General features: G+C 37.8%; 1 protein-coding gene across 1 annotated transcript; it reads right to left on the bottom strand.

Annotated features, from left to right (window-relative positions):
• Positions 1-303: 303 nt before the first annotated feature.
• anpepb.1 (alanyl (membrane) aminopeptidase b, tandem duplicate 1) lies at positions 304-19,554 on the bottom strand. The gene is made up of 21 exons (XM_085167416.1): positions 18,916-19,554; positions 16,749-17,049; positions 15,087-15,229; positions 14,744-14,880; positions 12,653-12,779; positions 11,301-11,455; positions 10,768-10,881; positions 10,532-10,675; positions 10,380-10,445; positions 8,791-8,856; positions 8,452-8,624; positions 8,181-8,257; positions 6,942-7,075; positions 6,806-6,861; positions 5,350-5,497; positions 5,169-5,260; positions 4,708-4,815; positions 3,675-3,842; positions 3,446-3,586; positions 2,500-2,581; positions 304-705 (listed from the first exon to the last, which is right to left on the bottom strand). Exons 1-21 carry the CDS (start codon positions 19,208-19,210, stop codon positions 547-549), a joined length of 2,886 nt encoding a protein of 961 aa, XP_085023542.1. The 5' UTR covers positions 19,211-19,554; the 3' UTR covers positions 304-546.
• Between the last annotated feature and the right edge of the window lie 497 nt (positions 19,555-20,051).

Genomic DNA, 20,051 nt, shown 5'->3' on the forward strand with positions numbered 1-20,051 from the left:
CCTATTTGAATAGGATGAAGAGACCAGACAAGAGAGCTGTGTGGTGTGCTGAGCTGGAAGAAGCAGCTGGAAAGCTGTGTGAACTAAAAGTGAAAAGCATTTGTAAATAGCTATTCATGTGCATTGGGTACATTGATTACAATATTTTTACCTAACAACATATAGACATTAAAAAATTTTAAAATTTGGAGACATCAGTAAATGACGGCAGCTGATCTGTTTTTCTTCCTCACAAAAGACAACTGACTGCATTACTGAAATTATTATACCTACCACTCGAGGGAGCCAGAGCATCAAGTCAAGTCAAATCGAGGGGCTTTAATGTCATTTTAACCATACACAGTACACAGAGAAATGAGTTCCTCCAAGACCATGGAGCTACATATAACAGAAAATACACACGGGACTACATAAAGTGCAAGTGTGCAAAAATCAATGCAACACCAGACAGAACAATACAGACACAACAACACACAAAAATTTTCAGGTCGATCGAACTTCTGTTTTCATTTTTAAATGAATGATGAAAAAGTAAAAACAGCTTCTTCATTGGGCGTTAGCTTCAGTTGTGAACCAGTCCAGAGCATTCTTCTTGTTCTCTTCAACCCATTTAATGTTAGCGATGGTTCTCTCAATGGATTGATCCAGTGCTAAGGTCCCAGAGCCAAAACCAACATCGGAATTGTCAGCCTTGAACTGCTTCAGCTGATGCAACAGACACAATGTAAATCAGTGAGTAGTTTTAAACAAAAGACATATACTGAAAATGCATGGCTTTGTTCATATCACTCATCTCTTTCTCTCTTTTTTATATTAGAATTGTTTTTTTCCCCAACATTTTACTATTGAGACATGTTGTTTGTCATTCATAAAATGCTACAAACACTCAAACCTTTTGTTATTGTTATTGGATGAATGTTCTTCTTGCACACAGTCACTGCAACTTTTTATAAACTGACCAAATATTGCAGCTTGGTTATGGCACAAAACTGAATGCTTGCATGTTGATGTTAAAGTTGTCATAGTCCTGAGTCTCAGACCAAGTATTTTTGAGTTTTTGTTCTGGACTTATAATTCTGTCTTTGGACATTTGAGATAAATCATATTCAGGGTTTTGTGTATTGATTTCCTATTACTTGTTTATCTGTTTTTATTCATATTGCTTGGTTCCTTTTTCAGTATGTTAGTTCCTTTTGGTGCCCTGTCTGTCACCTCTGTGTCCTGTCCTCAGTGTCCATCCATCCAATCATTCATTTCCACTTATCGTTTTATATTGTTTGTTTTATCTTTTATGACTTGTTATCTTACGTGCAGTACTTTGTGATTCTGTATAAAGAGGTGCTATATAAATAAAATTTTATTTATTTATTTTTATTTTCAAGGTTGCGGGGGGAGCTGGAGCCTATTCCAGTTATCTTAGGGCAAGAGGCAGGGTACACCCTGAACAGGTCGCCAGTCTGTCGCAGGGCTAACACACAGACAGAGACAACCAATTGCAGTCCCATTCACTCACCCATTCACACCTATGGGCAATTTAGTGTTTCAAATTAACCTGTCCCCACTAACTCGGTGTCTCCTGTGGTAATCACAGTGGTTGTCTCCATGTTTGTATCCCTTTGTGTCTCCCCAGTCAGTCATGTCTCTGTGTAGCTCCGGTCTCTTTGTTAAGTTCATGCGTCTTAGTCTGGGTCTCAATGTGTGTTACTTCCTGTTTTATTTTCTTAGACCTCTCTCTTGTGTGTATCATATTCAGTTTTGGATTCCTTGTCTTGTTAGTTCTATTCTTCACAGCTGTGCTCCCTGGTGTGTCCACTCTGCCCTAATGTCCTCCTGTGTATATATTCTATGTATCTGTGTTCTTTGTTGTGTCAACCTCTGTCAGTCTGTTTCTATGAGTCAGTCCAGACTGATTGAAGATTGGCTTAAGGCTTAACATAACTGATTTCAGTCAATGTTTAAATAAATCCAAATAGGATATGATGAGAGGTATATGTTAATACTGTTTATGTTAAAAGTGTTTTCAGAAGATGGGAAAGTGATTGTGCTTATGAATACTGGAGCATTGGGAGGCCACTGTGCTTTGATGCTATGGAGGGCCATGAGAACCAAACCACTGTCTTTAGGTTTCAAATCAAATCAAATCACTTTTATTGTCACATCACATGTGCAGGTACACTGGTACAGTACATGTGAGTGAAATTCTTGTGTGCGAGCTTCACAAGCAACAGAGGTGTGCAAATACTGGTAATGAGAACACTATCACCTAGCAGTAAATTGCCTGTCCTGTCAAACTTATTAATTCACGTCAGTTCAGATCAAATTAACATCTTGTAAAGTCGGGAAGGCTTGAAATCAACACTTGAAATTTGAGATTTTGAGACCAGAGGATGTCTTGTATACTTTAAGATAACGCTTAAAGTATACATTTAAAAGTAGTATAACAAAATGAACAAAAGGGAAACCACATTGTGGTAAAGTCATTTCAAAGAAATATCTAACCTGCTGAAGCTCAAATTCAGTGGAGAAACGCTTGGTGACGCCGTTTACGAGGTTGGAGAATGAGAATGAGCCACCACCATACCTGTGAGAGGGAAGCACAGTCGAAGGCAAACATCAGTTAGCAGAAATTAAAGTCCAAGTCACTTAAGAACGGTCTTCTCTTTCATTGAGAACGTGATTATCATCTGTGAAATTACTGAATTTCTACGTGCTTTCATAAATTACATATAATTCATTACAAATGTATATATACTGTATATTTAAGGAGTATACAATACATTATATTTTTTAAATACTCTGATCATTTAAGAGTGCAGTTCTATCCAAACTGTAACATATACAAGCTATTTATGATAAAAGAAAAGAAGAGAAGAAAGAAAAGAAATTTAAGAAAACCATACTAATGATTTTTGCGGGATGAAATCTATTTATCTGAAATTATTTATAAAAATCTTGCTTAGAGTAATGGCTCTTATGAAGCCCTACAAACTGAAGTATGAGATATGTTACTCCTTTTTTGCTTATGAGAGAAATAAATTATTTGCTTTCCCTTTGGCATTTTAAACAACTTTAATAAAATATCTGGTGATGTTTCTCCTAACGTCTCCTAGTCAGTTCAGGCTCTGCTTTAAATCCAAAACTTGGAATCACATAGAAAACAAAAGCATCATCAGTCCCACATCAGCATAACACTGTGCACTAACCACAGTGCATCCTCAACTGATGGTTGCATCAGTTATGGGTCCAGTCATATAAAGATTATGTTATGGATTATGCTGTAAGTGTTTTTTGGTTCATATAGATATGACACACAACACTTCATATATGTGTTGCAACCTTTTTTAAACTGTCACTTTGAAGATAAACTGTAATTCTTGTTTCATATTAAAAACTATCCTTCCTAAACTGAAATTCTGGTGTTGTTTTAGAGTTATGTTGTACTCACTGACTGAAGATGTATGACCATCGAGCCCTGACAAAGTCCCATGCCAGAGACTGACCAACAACATTACTGGCAATGTCGACAATGGTGGCGGTGGCATCCTGCTTTCGGATCATGTCTGGATCCAGAGTGTATTCCAGATACCTGAACAGTCACAGATTAAATATGTGTGCTAGATAGTAACTTTAAGTTACATAGTGTGGCATATTTATTAATAAAGCAATGAATGTACCTGTTGAGCAGCCAAGGTTGTTTGGTGCAGGACAGAGCATAGCGAAGTTTATCAGATTCAATAGCAGTACTGCCATTCTTAAACTGTGACCACGCAAAATCCCATTCTTTCTCACCACCTGCTGCAATAGCATTGCAGTACACAGTGGAGCGCAGGTTAGGGTGGATCCTAGAAAAAGAGCATATTGTTAGACTTCAGTACACTTCATTACTTTAAAGTATAGGTGAATAATTATTTGATCCCCCTGCCAAATTTGTAAGGTTGCTTAATTACAAGAAAAGGAAATGAACTGTCTCAAATTTTTAAGGTTTCATTTTAAATGATATTATTGGCTGCTGCTTCAGAACTTGAAACTTCAACTCCCTCCCAAGATTTTCTTTAGGATTAAAGTGTGGACACTTCCAAAGTCACTACATGACCTTATTCATGTGCTTCTACGTGTGCTCCTTCAGATTATTAACAAGCTCATCCCTGGCTCTATTGGATTTATGTCAGGCAAACATGAGGCCTAATCATGGGTATTGATTCCTTGATCCTCCTGGTACTGCCTGCATACATACTCGGGCATTGTCGTCCACCAGGAGGAACCCAGGACTCACTGCACCACTGTAGACTCTGACAGCTGGACCAAGGATTTCATCCCAGTATACTCATATGACATATATGACTCTATGTTGTACGAGTGTACATCTCATAATCCTGTCTTTATGTTTTTAATATGTGCTCAAGGTGAATGTTCATAGAGGGGATCTCTGCAGAGACAGACTGGGTCTGCTGGCACCAGCTGGCTAGCTTGTCTATGCTTTTCTCTGCTCTCTCTCCAAAGATCATGGTAGCTCTTATACACCAGCTTCGCAAACTGTGCCTGCTCTCCAGGGGCCCAGTTTGCAGCCACTGTGAGACCCTAACGGCTCCAGTAATTCACTCACCAATTCACATTGGGGAGTAATATATACATACATACATATATATATATGATGGTTTCCAAACCCGAAGAAATCTTCTTGGCCCCAAAATTGACATGGACACACACCTGTTGCTGTCAGTATGCATCCACTCTTGAAACCATGTCATGACCAGGTTTTGGCATTCCTCCAACCCTGTCCTGCAAGCCAGGCTAACTGCATTCACCTGATTATACCTGCAGGATAGACAAATAGAAAACAGAAGTATTGACAAGAACTTTTACGGAAAAACTGGGGAGAGCAAAGAATAATGAATACAGATATTTCGGAGTTCAACATCATATAAGCTGAGTAGCAGAGTTTCTAAGTTCCAGCTATCACGTGTGCTGAACTGAATTTGTAGAATTACACATTTTAAATAATTCATTTAAAAACTGTATCCTGGGTCCAGAAAAGAACAACTTCTACAATTACATCACAACATAAATTATTTTTTATTGAAAAAGTCTAACCTATCTATCTGATTTATGAATGCAGTTTAGACTGGTGTCAGCTTTATGTTGAAAACTTAAAATGTGTTTTCACTCACTGGTCCATGTGTCCATCAGGAACTTTGCTCCAGTTGCCTGTCATTTGCTTGTAGTATTCAAACAGAGGGGAGACTTTTTTCACGAGATATTCCTGAAACAACAAAGACAGAACTCAGATAATGTGACAACTTATTTGTGTATTGTTTCTTTTGTATGTATATGTCGTTGGAAGAAGTTCACCTGCATGGGGCCATAGACTTCGCTGCGGTCAAACATGAGGTAGAAAAAGTCCAGATTGTTAAGGGCTGCCTTCCATGGAATGTAATCTCTCTCATTATTCAGGTATTTGGTAGTATTAAGCGCCTGCACTGTAGAAATGATCTTGGCTCTAAGAGGTAGAATATAGTAAAAATTAATCAGATACTTCATGTTTATGTTTTCCATTGTCATAATTTTAAGATATTACCACAAGTACTATTAATTATTATCTGATAGGTAAGTATTTAAGCCCACAGCCTACCAACATATTGAAAATACATGGACAACTGGCTGGGATCCCTGGGGACCCCAAGAGAATTCGAATTCGTAATTCTTCTCATAGTATCGCTGTTACCACTTTAATGTCACCATATGAAAAATAGATTACAATTATTATTATAGTTATAAAATGTGCACAAGTTTTATTGTTTGATGCAACTTGCAGATTTTATCCAAAGTACAATTACATAACAGCCTGATTCTGGTATTCAATTCAGTAATTTCAAGAAAATATTATTTTTTAATATTGTAGATAATTAAGCCATACTGAGGTCATATTGATCCCGGTATAAAAAAGCTGAAATAAACAAAATGGTAAATGGACTGGTTCTTATATAGTGGTTTCATACTCTACATCAGCACTCAAAGCACTTTAAGCAACTTAAATCATTCACAAAGCACTTTTTCTATGCCTTTTCTATGTAGGTGCTTTCTATCTAATATTCACATACTCGAATGAATGCAGTGGAGAGCAACTTGAGGTTAGTACCTTGCCCAAGAATATTTTGCATGCAGACTGGCAAGGGATCAAACCACCAACCCTTTGATTACTAGATGACCTGCTATACTCTATTTATAGCCTGGTGATAGCTAACTGATTAGAAATAGTTGTGTCAGACGAGCAGAAATGGCTGTAGTGATAGATGTAGCTATTCCAAATGACAGCAACATTGGGAAGACTGAACACGAGAAGCTCAAGAAATAGCAAGGGCTGAGAGAATGTGGAAGGCGAAAGCAACAGTGGTCTCCATGGTGATGGACTGAGGGAAGTGTCCCTCACATATATCAAACATTCCCTTTAGAAAAGACAATTATCCATGTCTTCTCCATTTGCGGGTAATGGCTCTCCCAGTGATTCACTGGAGTCCCAAAGCCTTAGAAATGGTTTTGTAACTCTTTCTAGAGTAACAAAGTCGGATGCAAATGACATCTGACTAATTGATATATCATTTAAACATGTCTGTTAATAATCAGGCCTGATGTAGCTAGTAAATACTTATAATAATAATGTATTTAATCAAAGTATCGCACTTGATTCACGATTTAATGATCATGAAGTGACAAAGCTGGAACAGAAGTAAATAGTTTTTCACAGCAGTGTACATCTCGTAATCATAACAGTTATCATGTACATGTGAGACAACACTTGCAAACTTACCTGGCCAGATTGAAGGCATCATCCAATATCTGAGCTCTGTTGATCCGTGGAATGAGCTTAAAGAAACATCAGGAAACATCAAGAAACACGTTTACAATCACTGATAATGACTGTGTGTTGGGCTCCTCTGTCTTACCTGATGATTACTCTGCAGAACATCTAAGAGTTTGGCCCAGTTGCCATCATCGTAGTTGACCCTGTAGTAACCAACCATGTCGACATTGGCTAGCACCCACTGATCTCGTGTTGCTTTCATAGCTTCAGATGTTTCTAGAAAGCGAAGAAATAGAACTCAAAGTTGGTGCACAAGAATAAAATAAATGTAAGCTTTTCTTAAAAAGTTGCCTTAGTTTATTGAGGGTTGCAGGTATTCATTATTCACAGTTCTCTTAAGATCCCGCAAGAGCTAATGGTGGCAAAAGGACAGCTATTCTGCACTTAAGTAGAAGTACAGATACCAGTGTTAAAAATACTCCAGTAAAAGTTGAAGTACTGATTCAACTACTTTACTCAAGTAAACGTAAAAAAGTACAGGCTTTGAAATTTGCTCAACATAAGAAAGTAAAAATCAGCTTTTTGAATGATGGTTCTACCAGCTATTTTTGTGAAAAGCTAACTGAATCTTGTGCTATGATAATGTAATAATCAAATAATATTAGACCACGGAAATACAAACTTTAGTCTAATTTTTAACTCTAATAGTCCTCAGGTTGAATCGGTAGAAAAAGAAGGAAAATAAAAAAATCTTGATTTTCTTAGGCCTACATTATAGAGTGTGACTACCTTAAAATGAAGGGAGTAAACGTAACAAGAAAAACAAACTACTTAATTAAAGTACAGAGTGGTGCTGTGCTTTGGACAATTGTCCAGTTATATAGCTCAGTTTTGGCCAAGTTTCAGCTGTTGTTAGTGCGCTGGGTCTTTTGACCCAGCAGTTTGAGCTTGAATTGTGTTTTTTGTGACCTTTGTATATTTGAAATGAAGTTCAAGTTTTAACTCTCTAAACTGTCAACAGATTGCAACTGTTTTATTTATGAACACAAAATCACCATCATGTTGTTTGTTCTATCTCAGGGACATTAAGGTACTATAGAGAGACCACAAGAATTTAAAGGTAATATAGTTTTAAAAATATAAAATTTTGAGTCAATTCAAATGTTTACATGTAAAAAAGAAACAGAACCAATTATTCAGTGGTTTCTGCTAACGGAGAATCAACTCCAACAAGCAACTTGTTAGAAGTTGAACATAAATCAGTGAAAACACAAAGATGAAAAAATACTTAAAAGATTGTGATTACACGATTGGTGGACTGCAGAGGACCACCACATTTTGAAAATGATGTGCAGTCTTAAGCTGGGAATGGATTATCTACCTGATTTGGATGTTAGCCACAGTGGATTCTGCATAGTTCCAGTCATCATCCACTTGATTGGAATGATCCATTGATAACTACGGCAGAACATTTGAAACATTATTTCTGCAGTTTCTTTTTCTTTATTTTGCTTTTTATTAACTAAAAACTGCCTGTAACCATTTTGCCATTTAAAAAATTAAAAAAATAACAAAAATTGAAGAACTGCATAAAGAATATGGTCTTTACTTGATATATTAGGAGGAAAAGATAAAAAAGGCAGTGCAAATACTTGAAGGGGGATGGAGTTGTGACTACAGCTTCTGGATCCAGAAGAAAGTGCTGCTGGGAAACACTTCCAGTCCCAGTGTTAATAGTAACCACAGGAAAGCCCATCTGCAGCACCCAGGTGTTCATTATGTTATCGAGAGTATCAGGAAGCTCTAACTTGCTAGAATCAGCAGCCTGTGAAGGTCCCAAAAAATCCAAAAAGATTAAAAAGTGAATATGCTTTTTTTAAACGTGTGTGTGTGTGTGTGTGATCCTCTCTGATGTTTCAAAAGCACTAGAAAAAAAAATTAGATCTTAAACTAAATATTCAAATAAAAAGAGGAGAGAGATGATAACATGCCTTTTGCAGATGATACCAAAGGTCTGTGTAGACTGCATTCCCAAAGCTAAATTCACTCAGATAGGACTGCAGAAAAAAAAACAGGAAACAGAGATATGTCAGACACACTGCTTTGGATAAATGAGGGATTACTGTGTTGGCAAAACTTTCCAAAAATTTGTACAAGTGTTCAATATTTTGCTACAATGTCCTCCAAGTTCTTTCATTGAAAGGGATATCCTTTTCACAGATGACAGGATATGATTTCCTAGTTTATTTATATTTCTCACTCATCATTGGACAAATTGTAATTTGTAATTTGAGAAAGATAACTGGTGTATGAATGGGTTGTTTAAGAATATATAAAAGCATTTCAACAAGGAGAGATTGCTTGGAAGAATTAAACATGATTTACTGAGATATAAAAATCCACGTATTTGGTGATTAGACTCTGAAGACCCATCATGGCAGAATGGAAACCCAGCGGTGATAAGATTTAGGACAGGGCTCCCAGAGTTGACACGCTGGAGGTGGTGAAGATGAAGACTGACGCTTGGATCGGACTATTACTGAAGTGTCCATAAGTTGCCCCTCCATATTAGACTGGCCCAAATTCTTGAAAATTTCAAATCACTTTTAAAAACACCCCTTTTTTTCCAAGGCGTTTTAGGAGTAGTACCAGAGTCGGCTTGTAGTCAGTTTTTAGTCGCTTGTAATCTTCTTTACTTTGTTAATTTTTTTATTGTATATTTTATTATCTGTTTTATTTATGTTTGAACATTTACTGATTCATTTTTATCATTTTTTTTTCATTTATTTGTTTATTTATTTTATTGTTATTTAATTTTCTTTGTGTGTTTAATGTAAGATTTTAAACTTTTTTCACTGTTTTTTACTGGAAAGCATTTTGGTCAACCATGTTGTTTTTAAAGTGCTCTATAAATAAAGATGGATTGGAAAGTTGGAGTGTCTGTGAGGTGGAGATGGGGAGTAGGTGGGCTGAACAGATACAACTCCACATGTGGCTGCACAAAACAAAACCTTTATAGAGGTTTGGCACACATGTGACTGCTTACTACATACCATTAAGTTGTTACCCATTTTGGACACACAGTATTCCTAAATCATACTCAAAAACCTACTAAACCTTATGTAGATAAGATAAATTATGGAAAGTATGGTTAAAGAAACTATGGTTATATACTCTCTCAGAGGAAGTAAAAAGCTTTCATCACTAGTATCTTGCTTGTTATGTGCAGAAACTGGACAAGGGACTTTCACTATTGCAGTGAACGTTTAAATAATTATTTGAGCGAGAAGGTTTGTGCTTTTGCAACAATCGTGGTAACCAGCATGACTGAGCTGGTGATCACCTTCTGCATACAGCGGTCTTCTGCAAGATTGCAACTGTTGATATAGTGTTTATTTACTCCTTCTTGTTGATCCAACCTTAACTGAGGCAGTGCAGTTCTTTTAGTCTTCTTCTGGTACATTTTTAAAACAATGTAGATACTGTCCTGTTGTTACAGCAAAAACCTGTGCAAGGATGACTGGCTGGTGGACTCACCATCATAGTAGCACATTGTGTTCTGTTATATTGTGGTCCTTACCCTCAGTCCCAGCTGGAAGACATCTTCAGTCAGGAAATCTGACAACATCCTGAGGACAGATGCTCCCTGATGAGGAGAAAACACACTGTTAGTTTTTTTTTTTGTTTTTAGCTTTTTGTTTTCATGGTTTTGAGAGTCTATGCATGCTTTACCTTGCTGTATGAAATAGCATCAAACAGCTCACTAATCTGTGCTGGCGTCTGGATATCTTCTTCTTTAGATGACAGAGGGTGAGAAGAAGCCAGAGCATCAATAGCAAACACCCTATGAATGTCACCGAGCACGATGAGGTCTGTCTATTATAAAACAAATGAGACTGTATACTTAAGAACTTTGTCGAGCACCAATGCTTATATTCAAAACAATTTGGTGTTAATGAAATTCTTACCACAGTCCAGTCAGGTTCAGCATTATTTGCTCCCAAGTACTCAACATAGGATGCAAAGCCTTCATTCAGCCACAAGTCATTCCACCATCTGAGTGTCACCAGATTACCAAACCACTAGAGGGACAGTTCAGAAAAAAATGTGAGAATTGACTCGTGCATTTGAACTAGTTTACAAAGAAGTGAATAGAATTTGTTTTTTGAAGTTTTTTATTCACTTAAGTCTCATCTTGAAGTTATTTTCTGGGACTTCAACCCTTTGCTATGACATATGAATGGGTGTGAATGGGTGAATCAGCCAAGCTGTATGTGCTCAGGTAGAGTAGAAAAGTATGTAAAAACTAAAACTATATATCCAGAATATCAACTATATAATATATATCCAGTTACCAGTTACTTGGAAATATATCTGAAATTGCTTTCTGGGACCTGAGAGTTGACATGAATGTTTTCCAAAGCACTTAAAACTTAATTATTGCCTATATTCAGCATCTCAAGAATCCTTCTAAACTTTATTTCCAGGACTTGAAACTCACCATGTGAGCCAGTTCATGAGCAATGATCGTAGCGATCCTTTCCTTGTTGGAGTTGGAGGAGAATGCTTCATCGTACAGTAGAGCTGTCTCCCGGTATGTGATCAGACCCCAGTTTTCCATGGCCCCTGCATTAAAGTCTGGGATTGCTATCTGATCTGTGTTAGGACAGAGATTATGTTGATGTGGTTGATTAGTTGCTTGAAGTGAAAGAGGTTACCAGTTTAAAACAGCAGAAGTGCTTAAAACCTTTACCCAGTCACAGTGCAACAGTGTCAATTTAATCCACTATGGGTAAAAAAAAATCATTGATTAACATCCTACTTAATTAAAAGTACCTATAATAACATAAATAAAAGTTTCAAAGGTGTCATAAATATCAGTTTATATATGCATAACAAAATGTCAAATAAAATAAGTGCGAGTACATCAAATCTTGGCCTACAACATAGGACAGGCTAAAATTATATAACAATGAAGAATCACATTTTACCTGTTAATAATTGATAATGAAGATGACCTTCTCGTAACAGGTCATAAAAAGTCACAACTGAAAGATGTGCGTATGATAAGAACATAATGGAGCTGACTGGATGCTGCTGCCAAGGTCTTGGGCAATAAAACTATATATTTTACAGTTTTGCCATAAATATACACCTGATGCCAATAAACATGAGGCCAAAAACTGATCTGAGATCTAAGATTAGATTAGTACACTGAGTAGACACATGTTCCCACTTTACATGTGAGCAGAGACCTAGGTGCATTTATTAATGAACAAAATGAACTTCAAACAGGACACCATAAAGATAGGGCATTTTTATGGTGTGTTTTTTTGTACACTAACGGAAACTGATGCTGCTGAAGTCTATCATATCAACTGGTAAAGGAAAAAGTATAGCATTTTTTGTACACTGTTTTTTAATTGCTTTGTCATTTTGTGGTAGTTTTTTGAAGAACTATAATCTTGATGTTATTTTGCATCTTTTTAATGAAATTTAGCATTTGCTTATGGTCATTTAATGTCACTATAGGATAGGTTTTCTTGCTCTCATAGTCTTTGATTTGAGTTTAGTCACTTATGACAAGCAAGAAATATAAAGTCACTTCATGACAAGGCCTCAGATCAGGTATTCACTTAGTACTTGATATGTTAGTATTGTTACTTATTAAATATAGACTTTGATCAAATTAAATGTACATAATAGATATAAGATTAAGATTTCACAGACTTGAGAAATCCATGCTGGTGCATCAGGACAGCTGTACTGACTCATGATACAGTGAAGCGAAAAAGTGTCCAGTTGTAAACGTGCAAGCATGTAGATGTCTAGCTAATTGTGTGGTGGTCTTACCAGACTTGGGTAGAGGGTACGTGGCATTGTAATACTGCTCAAAGAATTTAAGGATTGGTCCAGTTTTGTTAAGGGCATACTGTCCTTGATCAGCTGCAATGGCGGACCTCCGGGCGAAAATGCGGATCTAAACCCGGATTACACAAAATAAAATAAAATTGAAAAACACTTTTCACCACTTTGCAAAATAACATTATTCTATACACTTGTATTTCAAATAGTTTAAATCTATAGAAAGAGTACAGGGTACAGTCTAGGCACTATGATCTTAAAAGTACAGTCAATCATCTCCAAAAGTTGATTCTGTTCATCTGGACGTAATGTTTTCAGTGGGAGAAACGTTTCGTCACTCATCCAAGTGACTTCTTGGATGTACATTTGCATAATGACTGAAACCAGCCCAGTGAAGGAACAAAGGGCTGGGAGGTCAGTTCCTTCATCATAATTATGCAAATTCTCATGACTATTGATCAACAACCACTAATCAAAGACCACTAATCAATGGCCATGAGTCCCATTCACAGAGAGTTGGGGAATGGCTGCAATCACAGCATTGTAAGATGGTGAAAGATGTACCCTTAGGCCCCCTCCTCGATTCAGAGATGGTCTTTCCCTTTTCACATAAATGACCTCCTTGACTCCGCGCTCAAACCAGCGTTCCTCCCTGTCCAGGATGTGTACATCCTCATCCTGGACAGGGAGTCCACTGGCCTGTAGGTGTAAATAGACTGCAGAGTCCTGGCCTGACGAGGTAGCTCTTCTGTGTTGTGCCATCCACTTAGCCAGAGGTTGTTTGGTTTCCCATATTTAGTGGTCTTTGATCAGTAGGGCTTGGTCAGTTATTGTTGATCAATGGTCATGAGAATTTGCATAATTAAGATTAAGGAACTGACCTCCCAGCCCTTTGTTCCTTCAGTGGACTGGTTTCAGTCATGATGCAAATGTACTGTTTATAACACTGGGGAAACCTGCAGTCAGCTGAGACTGAAGAAGCCACTTGGACGAGTGACGAAACGTTTCTCCCACTGAAAACGCTACGTCCAGATGAACAGAATCAACTTTTGGAGATTTACTTACCTGGATGATTGAGCATGCATCAAGACGTACAGTCAATATTTTTTTGCAGTTATAAGAAAAAAATAATAATGTTAAACTGACAAATATGCATTATTAGTCTGACTTATGTCTTATGTGTTCACTTATGTGAACTTAGAATGAGTCCATTAAAAATATACAGGTGTGGGCACTGGTTTGTGGAAGCTACCAGGTTGCCCCGCCACTCTGGAATACAGCCCTCAAGATGGACATTGCTGTTCTCTCTAATTGTATTTTATGTATGTGGGTAGAGACTAACCTGACACTGGCCCGGTGGCGCCAGTGTCAGGCAGCCTCGCCTCGGTCAGTGCGCCCCAGGGCGGCTGTGGCTACAATGTAGCTTGCCATCACCAGTGTGTGTAGGTGTGAATGACTGAATGTGTAAAGCACTTTGGGGTCCTTAGGGACTAGTAAAGCGCTATACAAATACAGGCCATTATACAATTTTACCATTTATTAGTTGATGGTTTCCATCTCAGTCTGTTTGTTGGGATTCTGTATCAGGTCCTGATTGTCTTGTTTCCCAGCCAGCTAATACTGCCAGGAAAAAATCCGATTTTAGTGAGCTGACTCCCAAGACTCCTAAGACTGTGTTTCAAGACCATTTATTCTGGGACTGTTTGTTGTTCGGCTGAGCGGGGCTCCCTTGAGACAGAAACTCTGCCCGGATCATGGCCAGAGACCAAGTTTAAGGTCTTAGTTGACCCCCAGAGGTTCTCATTCCTGCCTTGCTCCGGGCTCAGCAGAGCCTGCCCAGCCTCTGGGGCCTCCTGGGGGCCAGATGTTAAATTGACTTGATGCTATTTACTTGATTAAAGTGTTCCTTTAAATTTTCTGTATCTTCAGTTGGATGAGCACAAGAAACTTTTACTAATTAGTTTTCCGTTTTACTAATAACATATTTGCTCTACTTGATCGGAAGAAAAGGCAACTGTGAAAATTACTGAAATCCACTTTGATTAAAGAATGTCAAAATTACTATGGGACAACAATTACCTCAACGCCATCAATGCTGTTACCGATATAGGTGTAGTCACTGACAATGAATGCCAGCAAGTAAGTCGACATTTTCTCTGTTCGCTCAAAAACTGTCTTAAGCAAATCCTGGCCATCAAGGTTGATTTCAGTTGTTTCTGAAATAAATAAAATAAAGAGGTAACATTTTTATTTGATTGCTTTCCACTTCTTACCATTTTACTGACTAGACACATAAAGTGTTTTTATACTTTATTGTTGTTGTCATATTTTATTGTTTAACTATGTGTTACATCCTCAATATTTAACTATGTAGTGACATCGATTTTTAAAACAAAAATATCTGCTCTGTTCCCAAACTAACCTATTTCCTTGCCATTGGACAGGGCTGTAGTTCTACGGTCGTGGATCAGCGTAATGAAGAAGTAAGCTTTCATAGCTGGCTCATCAAAGCAAGGGAAAGATTTCCTAGCATCTGTAGGCTGCATCTGGGTGGTAGCCATGACCCTGACAAGAAACAGATAAATTAACTTTGTGTGTAAAGAAAGTGCTACACAATTTAAACAAAATGGTTGGATGAAGGTTCTCTGAAATCCAGAAGATGTAATAGCTATATGCCCAAAACCTAGTTGGCCTAGATAAGCAAAATAACAACAACAACAACAACAACATAAAAACTAGTAATTTCAACCAAAGTCCTCAACTTTTCTTATCTTGTAAGCAGTACTTGACGTTGGTCAAGTTCGCGTCAAGTTACTTGAAAAAAGTAATCAGTAACTAATTACTTCCCCTCCGAAAGTAATCCCATTACTTTACTGATTACTTATTTTCAAAAGTAATTAATTAGTTACTTTTTAAAAACACGATTTACAACCTGAATAGGTGATAAAGCGATAGATCTTTCAGCCCAATTCTACTTTTTCTGCATAATCCATCATACAAAATGTAATCAAATGGAAAGGTCCTTTTTCAAAACTTGTTTTATTAGTTTTAATCTTTTAACTTTATGCATCAAGCAAAAATTTAATTATATGCAACATTCTCTGACTGAAAGAAATTTGTTTAATATTTAAACCTATTTTCTGCACATCCCAGCACATAAAATTAGTATTTTTTCACTCTTTCAAATAAATGCAAGTAAAACGCAGCAGAAAATAAATAAAGTCAAAGACTAGCGGTCCTGTTGCTCTATTTTCACCTGTAAAGCAGGAGTGGCGTAGGCGGAGGTTTACCCTGGTGCAGGTGTGCTGCAGCGGTCAGTTGAAGAATCCGCGAGTTTCTCTGTGAATTTCACATTACGTGGTAGCGCACTCGGCGCTTGCTTGGAAGTTTAGGGGTTTTTTTCGCTGTAAAAAGAAGTTTTCTTCCCACACACAGCGGACGCTAATGTTTTTGTCACTTTTTATGGAATCAAACTCAAAGTAAGGTCAGTACTTTACTTTACAACGCTTTAAACGCTGCACGCTCATACTCTCTCCCGCACTCGATATATTATCCATTGTTGATCTGCACACAGCTGTTGCCACGAACGTCGCACTCGGTTACGTCACTGTCATGAGACATTCTCGCAAAAAAAATAAAAATCACGGTTTTAGTAACGCAGCGTTCCTATGGAAAAATAACGGTAATCTAATTACCGTTTTTGCAATAGTAATCCCTTACTTTACTCTGTTACTTGGATAAAGTAATCGGATTACAGTAACTGCCCATTTCTGCTTGTAAGACAGTAAAATTCTTATTTTCAGACACTTTGTCAAACAAAAGATATAAAAGTATGTACTGTGGGAATTTTACGCTAATTTATGACAGTATTCATCAATTCATTATTGAAATAATTGTCAAACTGTAACCGTTGATTTTTAACAACTATTTTGTAGTTGTTCTAGATGTGGTTGAAGTTTGGACAGAGACTAACTAACTTAAATGATTCAAACAAAAATGTAATTATTAAAGACACTCTTTTTTGCTATTTTCATTGTTACCTATGTTGATATGTTCCAGGTTTGTTGACACTATATACACTTACCTTTTCTCTCCATCTTCCATGTATTCGCTCCTGTAGAAGCCTCCAAGGTCATCAGCTAGTTCTCCAATGAATTCAGTGTAGAGGCGATACTTGTGTCCCTTTTTCAGTGTACCATCCAGCTCCAGGACCAGGTACTGTGTGACACCTTGGAGCCAGGAGGACTTGATTGTGGGGGCTTCAACACTACTCACTGACATGAGTCTTGCCAACTGGTTCTCAAACTTGGTGTAATTCAATTTATTAGAATGGATAAGAATCAGGTCAGTGTCCTCCACACATTCAAAGTCCACAATGGAATTGCCTGAAACACCAAGAAATAATGTGCAGTTTAATCAGTTGTTTAAACGTAGAAACCTTCACATTATTTGGAGTCACATTAGGATATGTGACCGGTTTATCCAATCCATGATTTTGTTGCCAAAAAAATATAAAAATGTCAAGTCAGTTGCATCAGATAATGCTATTAGCAACCCATAGCTAATACACTTTAGTCCAACTTTAAAAACACCATAACTCTCGTGCCACTAGAGAATATTTAAACAGCACACGGAAAAAAAAACAAAAAACAATTGGCTGCACACCTAAAAAGGACTTCAAGTTTCAGATGCTTTATTTTTCTTCATTCTCTGTTGTTTACTATTGTTACATTTAATTTTCACACTTGTGTGATCAGATCTAAACTTTTATAAGAGATGAGAACTGTTTTTCATTAACCAATATCATTGGTGTGATAGTTATAAGGTCAAACTCAAGCTTTTAATGTGTTTTTAATTTTTGAAAATACACATATAAGAGTAATTTAAAAAATAGCAGCACTGAGTTGGTGTCATATAAATTCAAACTAATTTCGTTTTTAATACTTTTTTTTAAACTTCAAACTGTATTTGTCTTTTGTGTTTCTAAAGGACAGCATAATGTAAGACAAATAGTTTTGTGGCTTAAACTATCCAATCGCTTCTGCTTATCCTATTCAGATTTTTTTGTAGTTTTAAATTAAAAGCCACCTGGACTTACTATTGCTTTAACTATATCAAAACTGCATGCATATTTCACTATAGCATTCTAAGCCTTTCCACCTCAAATGTTCCTGTTACTGTAAGTATTGCTGTCTCTGTTGTTTAACTGCAACCTGTTTTTCCCAACACAGTTTACCATTAAAATGTGCTTCATTTGTGCTTAATAATATTTTGCTTAATTTCTGTTCCATATAGTGCGCAACTGTTAGTTGGGCTTAGAACGGATTCAACAACTCATCAACTCTTCAAAGACATTTAAAATGTGATCAGTGTTATTCATTCTATTGTGTGTTCTACATTATACATTGTAGTGGAATTAAGGCACGACGGGACCACAGATCCATGTTTTGAGCCATCTTTATTTAATATTTGCATCACACCACCACAACCCCACACCAACCCCTGAGTCCCCGCGTTTTAACACGGCGGGCGTGATTGCGGATGCCGTGCAGGTGCGTCCGCACGGCACCGCAGACCACGCCCCACCACACACCCCCATCGCCCGATTGAGGCCGGGGAGCAATCTGGCCGAACCTACCTACTCCCTGGACCAGGGACCCCCGTCTCCTCGCACAGCTGCTCCACCACCGCCTCCGCCAGGCCCAGAGCAGCGCCGCCAGATCCCCAATCCTTTTCAGGTGGCGCTCGGTCTGGTCCCGCAACTCTTCCTGCTGGCGACGCACCTCCGCCGCCTGCTCCCGCTGGATAGCCGCCGTCTCAGCCATCATCTGGGACAGCTCCTCCCTTCCCTGGCTCTGTTGTGGGCCCGTCTTGCCGCCTCCCCGGTTTCGGCACCAATGTGGTGGAATTAAGGCACGACGGGACCACAGATCCATGTTTTGAGCCATCTTTATTTAATATTTGCATCACACCACCACAACCCCACACCAACCCCTGAGTCCCCGTGTTTTAACACGGCGGGCGTGATTGCGGATGCCGTGCAGGTGCGTCCGCACGGCACCGCAGACCACGCCCCACCACATACATTTTCAGTCATCCTTTGGAAAACTAATAAAAAGCATTACAATCATACTTCTACCTCTGAGAACAACGCTGGTAAACACCCTCTGGCTTTAGTGCTTGCTGATACCGGGAGGGTCTATTATATGAAAGTTACAGAGAAAGAGAGAAAAGTACTCATAAAGCCTTACCTAAGAAGGTGTAAAGACCAGTTGTTGGGTCTGGAGTCAGTCTTGGCCATAAGGTGACATTATATGTCTCTGGCACCAGGTTCTTGGGCAGCCGATACTTGTCCCAAGGTTTATTGGATGGAATGGATGTTGTGGTAGGGGGTTTGGAGGTTGTTTTTTCTTCATTTTGATTATTGTTTTTCCCCTTTTCCTGTGAGTAAACAACTGATAAAGCTATGATAGTGGCTAAGGCTCCCACACCTGCGATGATCCCCAAAATCCCAACAGTTTTACTAATAAAGAAACCTTTCCCCATGTTGCCTGCCTACCCAGGAGCCCCACACTGAGACACTGAATTCAGAGGTGGAAGGTGAACTTGGATATGTAGCTGTGGGTAGCATTTCTCCTCCCATTTACAATAACAGGTGATACATTAACAATAGCATTGTAAATACCTATGTCATCTGCTGAGGATAGAACAGACTTTTCTTGGAAGAAACAAAACTCAAGAAAGCCTGTCAGTTACCTCAGGATGATTACATTTGATTGTTCCTCACTCAGTCATATTTAAAATATTACTGTTCCTTTCTGATGAGAATTGATTTTGATATTTGCTCTTGCATTTAATGAAAAGAAAGAACATATTGAAATTTTTACATTTTTATTCTGAGTATGTCAAATCCTTGTTAGAACATAAAGTTCATAAAGATCACTGAAATGCACTATTTGTTGGTATTGATATTTTACCATAATTCAACATAACTTTACCGCACTTCTAACTTAAAGCCCAGAAGATATTACTGAGGCATGCAAAATAAGGTTAGATGTTTAAAGCTGACATCCAGTCACAGTGAAAAAAGTTTTGGAACTACATTTGCATTACTTACAAATAAAAGACAGACATAGTACACTATGCCATACTACATACTACAAGAAAGTTTGCTAACTTCTCACTTGACTAAGAATCTCATAAACTACTGCATTTATGGTTTCATACCTAAAGTGCAGCATGATTTTTTGTTATTTATGGTCCCATTTAGAGAAAACAGAAAACAAAACAAAATATAATTTAGGGCCTGGGTGCCTTGTCATTGACAAGTGGCTATATTTCAGGTGGCCCTGGGCACTTCACTACCATGTTTTGGTGTCTCTAAACA

This window comes from Neolamprologus multifasciatus, chromosome 7 (assembly GCF_963576455.1).
Source record: "Neolamprologus multifasciatus chromosome 7, fNeoMul1.2, whole genome shotgun sequence".
Classification (NCBI taxonomy): Eukaryota; Metazoa; Chordata; class Actinopteri; order Cichliformes; family Cichlidae; genus Neolamprologus; species Neolamprologus multifasciatus.

Excerpts from the sequence above, each read along its gene's own strand:
- anpepb.1 (XM_085167416.1), bottom strand. The coding sequence starts at position 19,210 with ATGGGGAAAGGTTTCTTTATTAGTAAAACTGTTGGGATTTTGGGGATC. Across the intron at positions 10,676-10,767 it reads CTGAACCTGACTGGACTGTG|ACAGACCTCATCGTGCTCGG; the intron begins GTAAGAATTTCA and ends GTTTTATAATAG. Across the intron at positions 3,843-4,707 it reads ATGCATACTGACAGCAACAG|GATCCACCCTAACCTGCGCT; the intron begins GTGTGTGTCCAT and ends CTCTTTTTCTAG.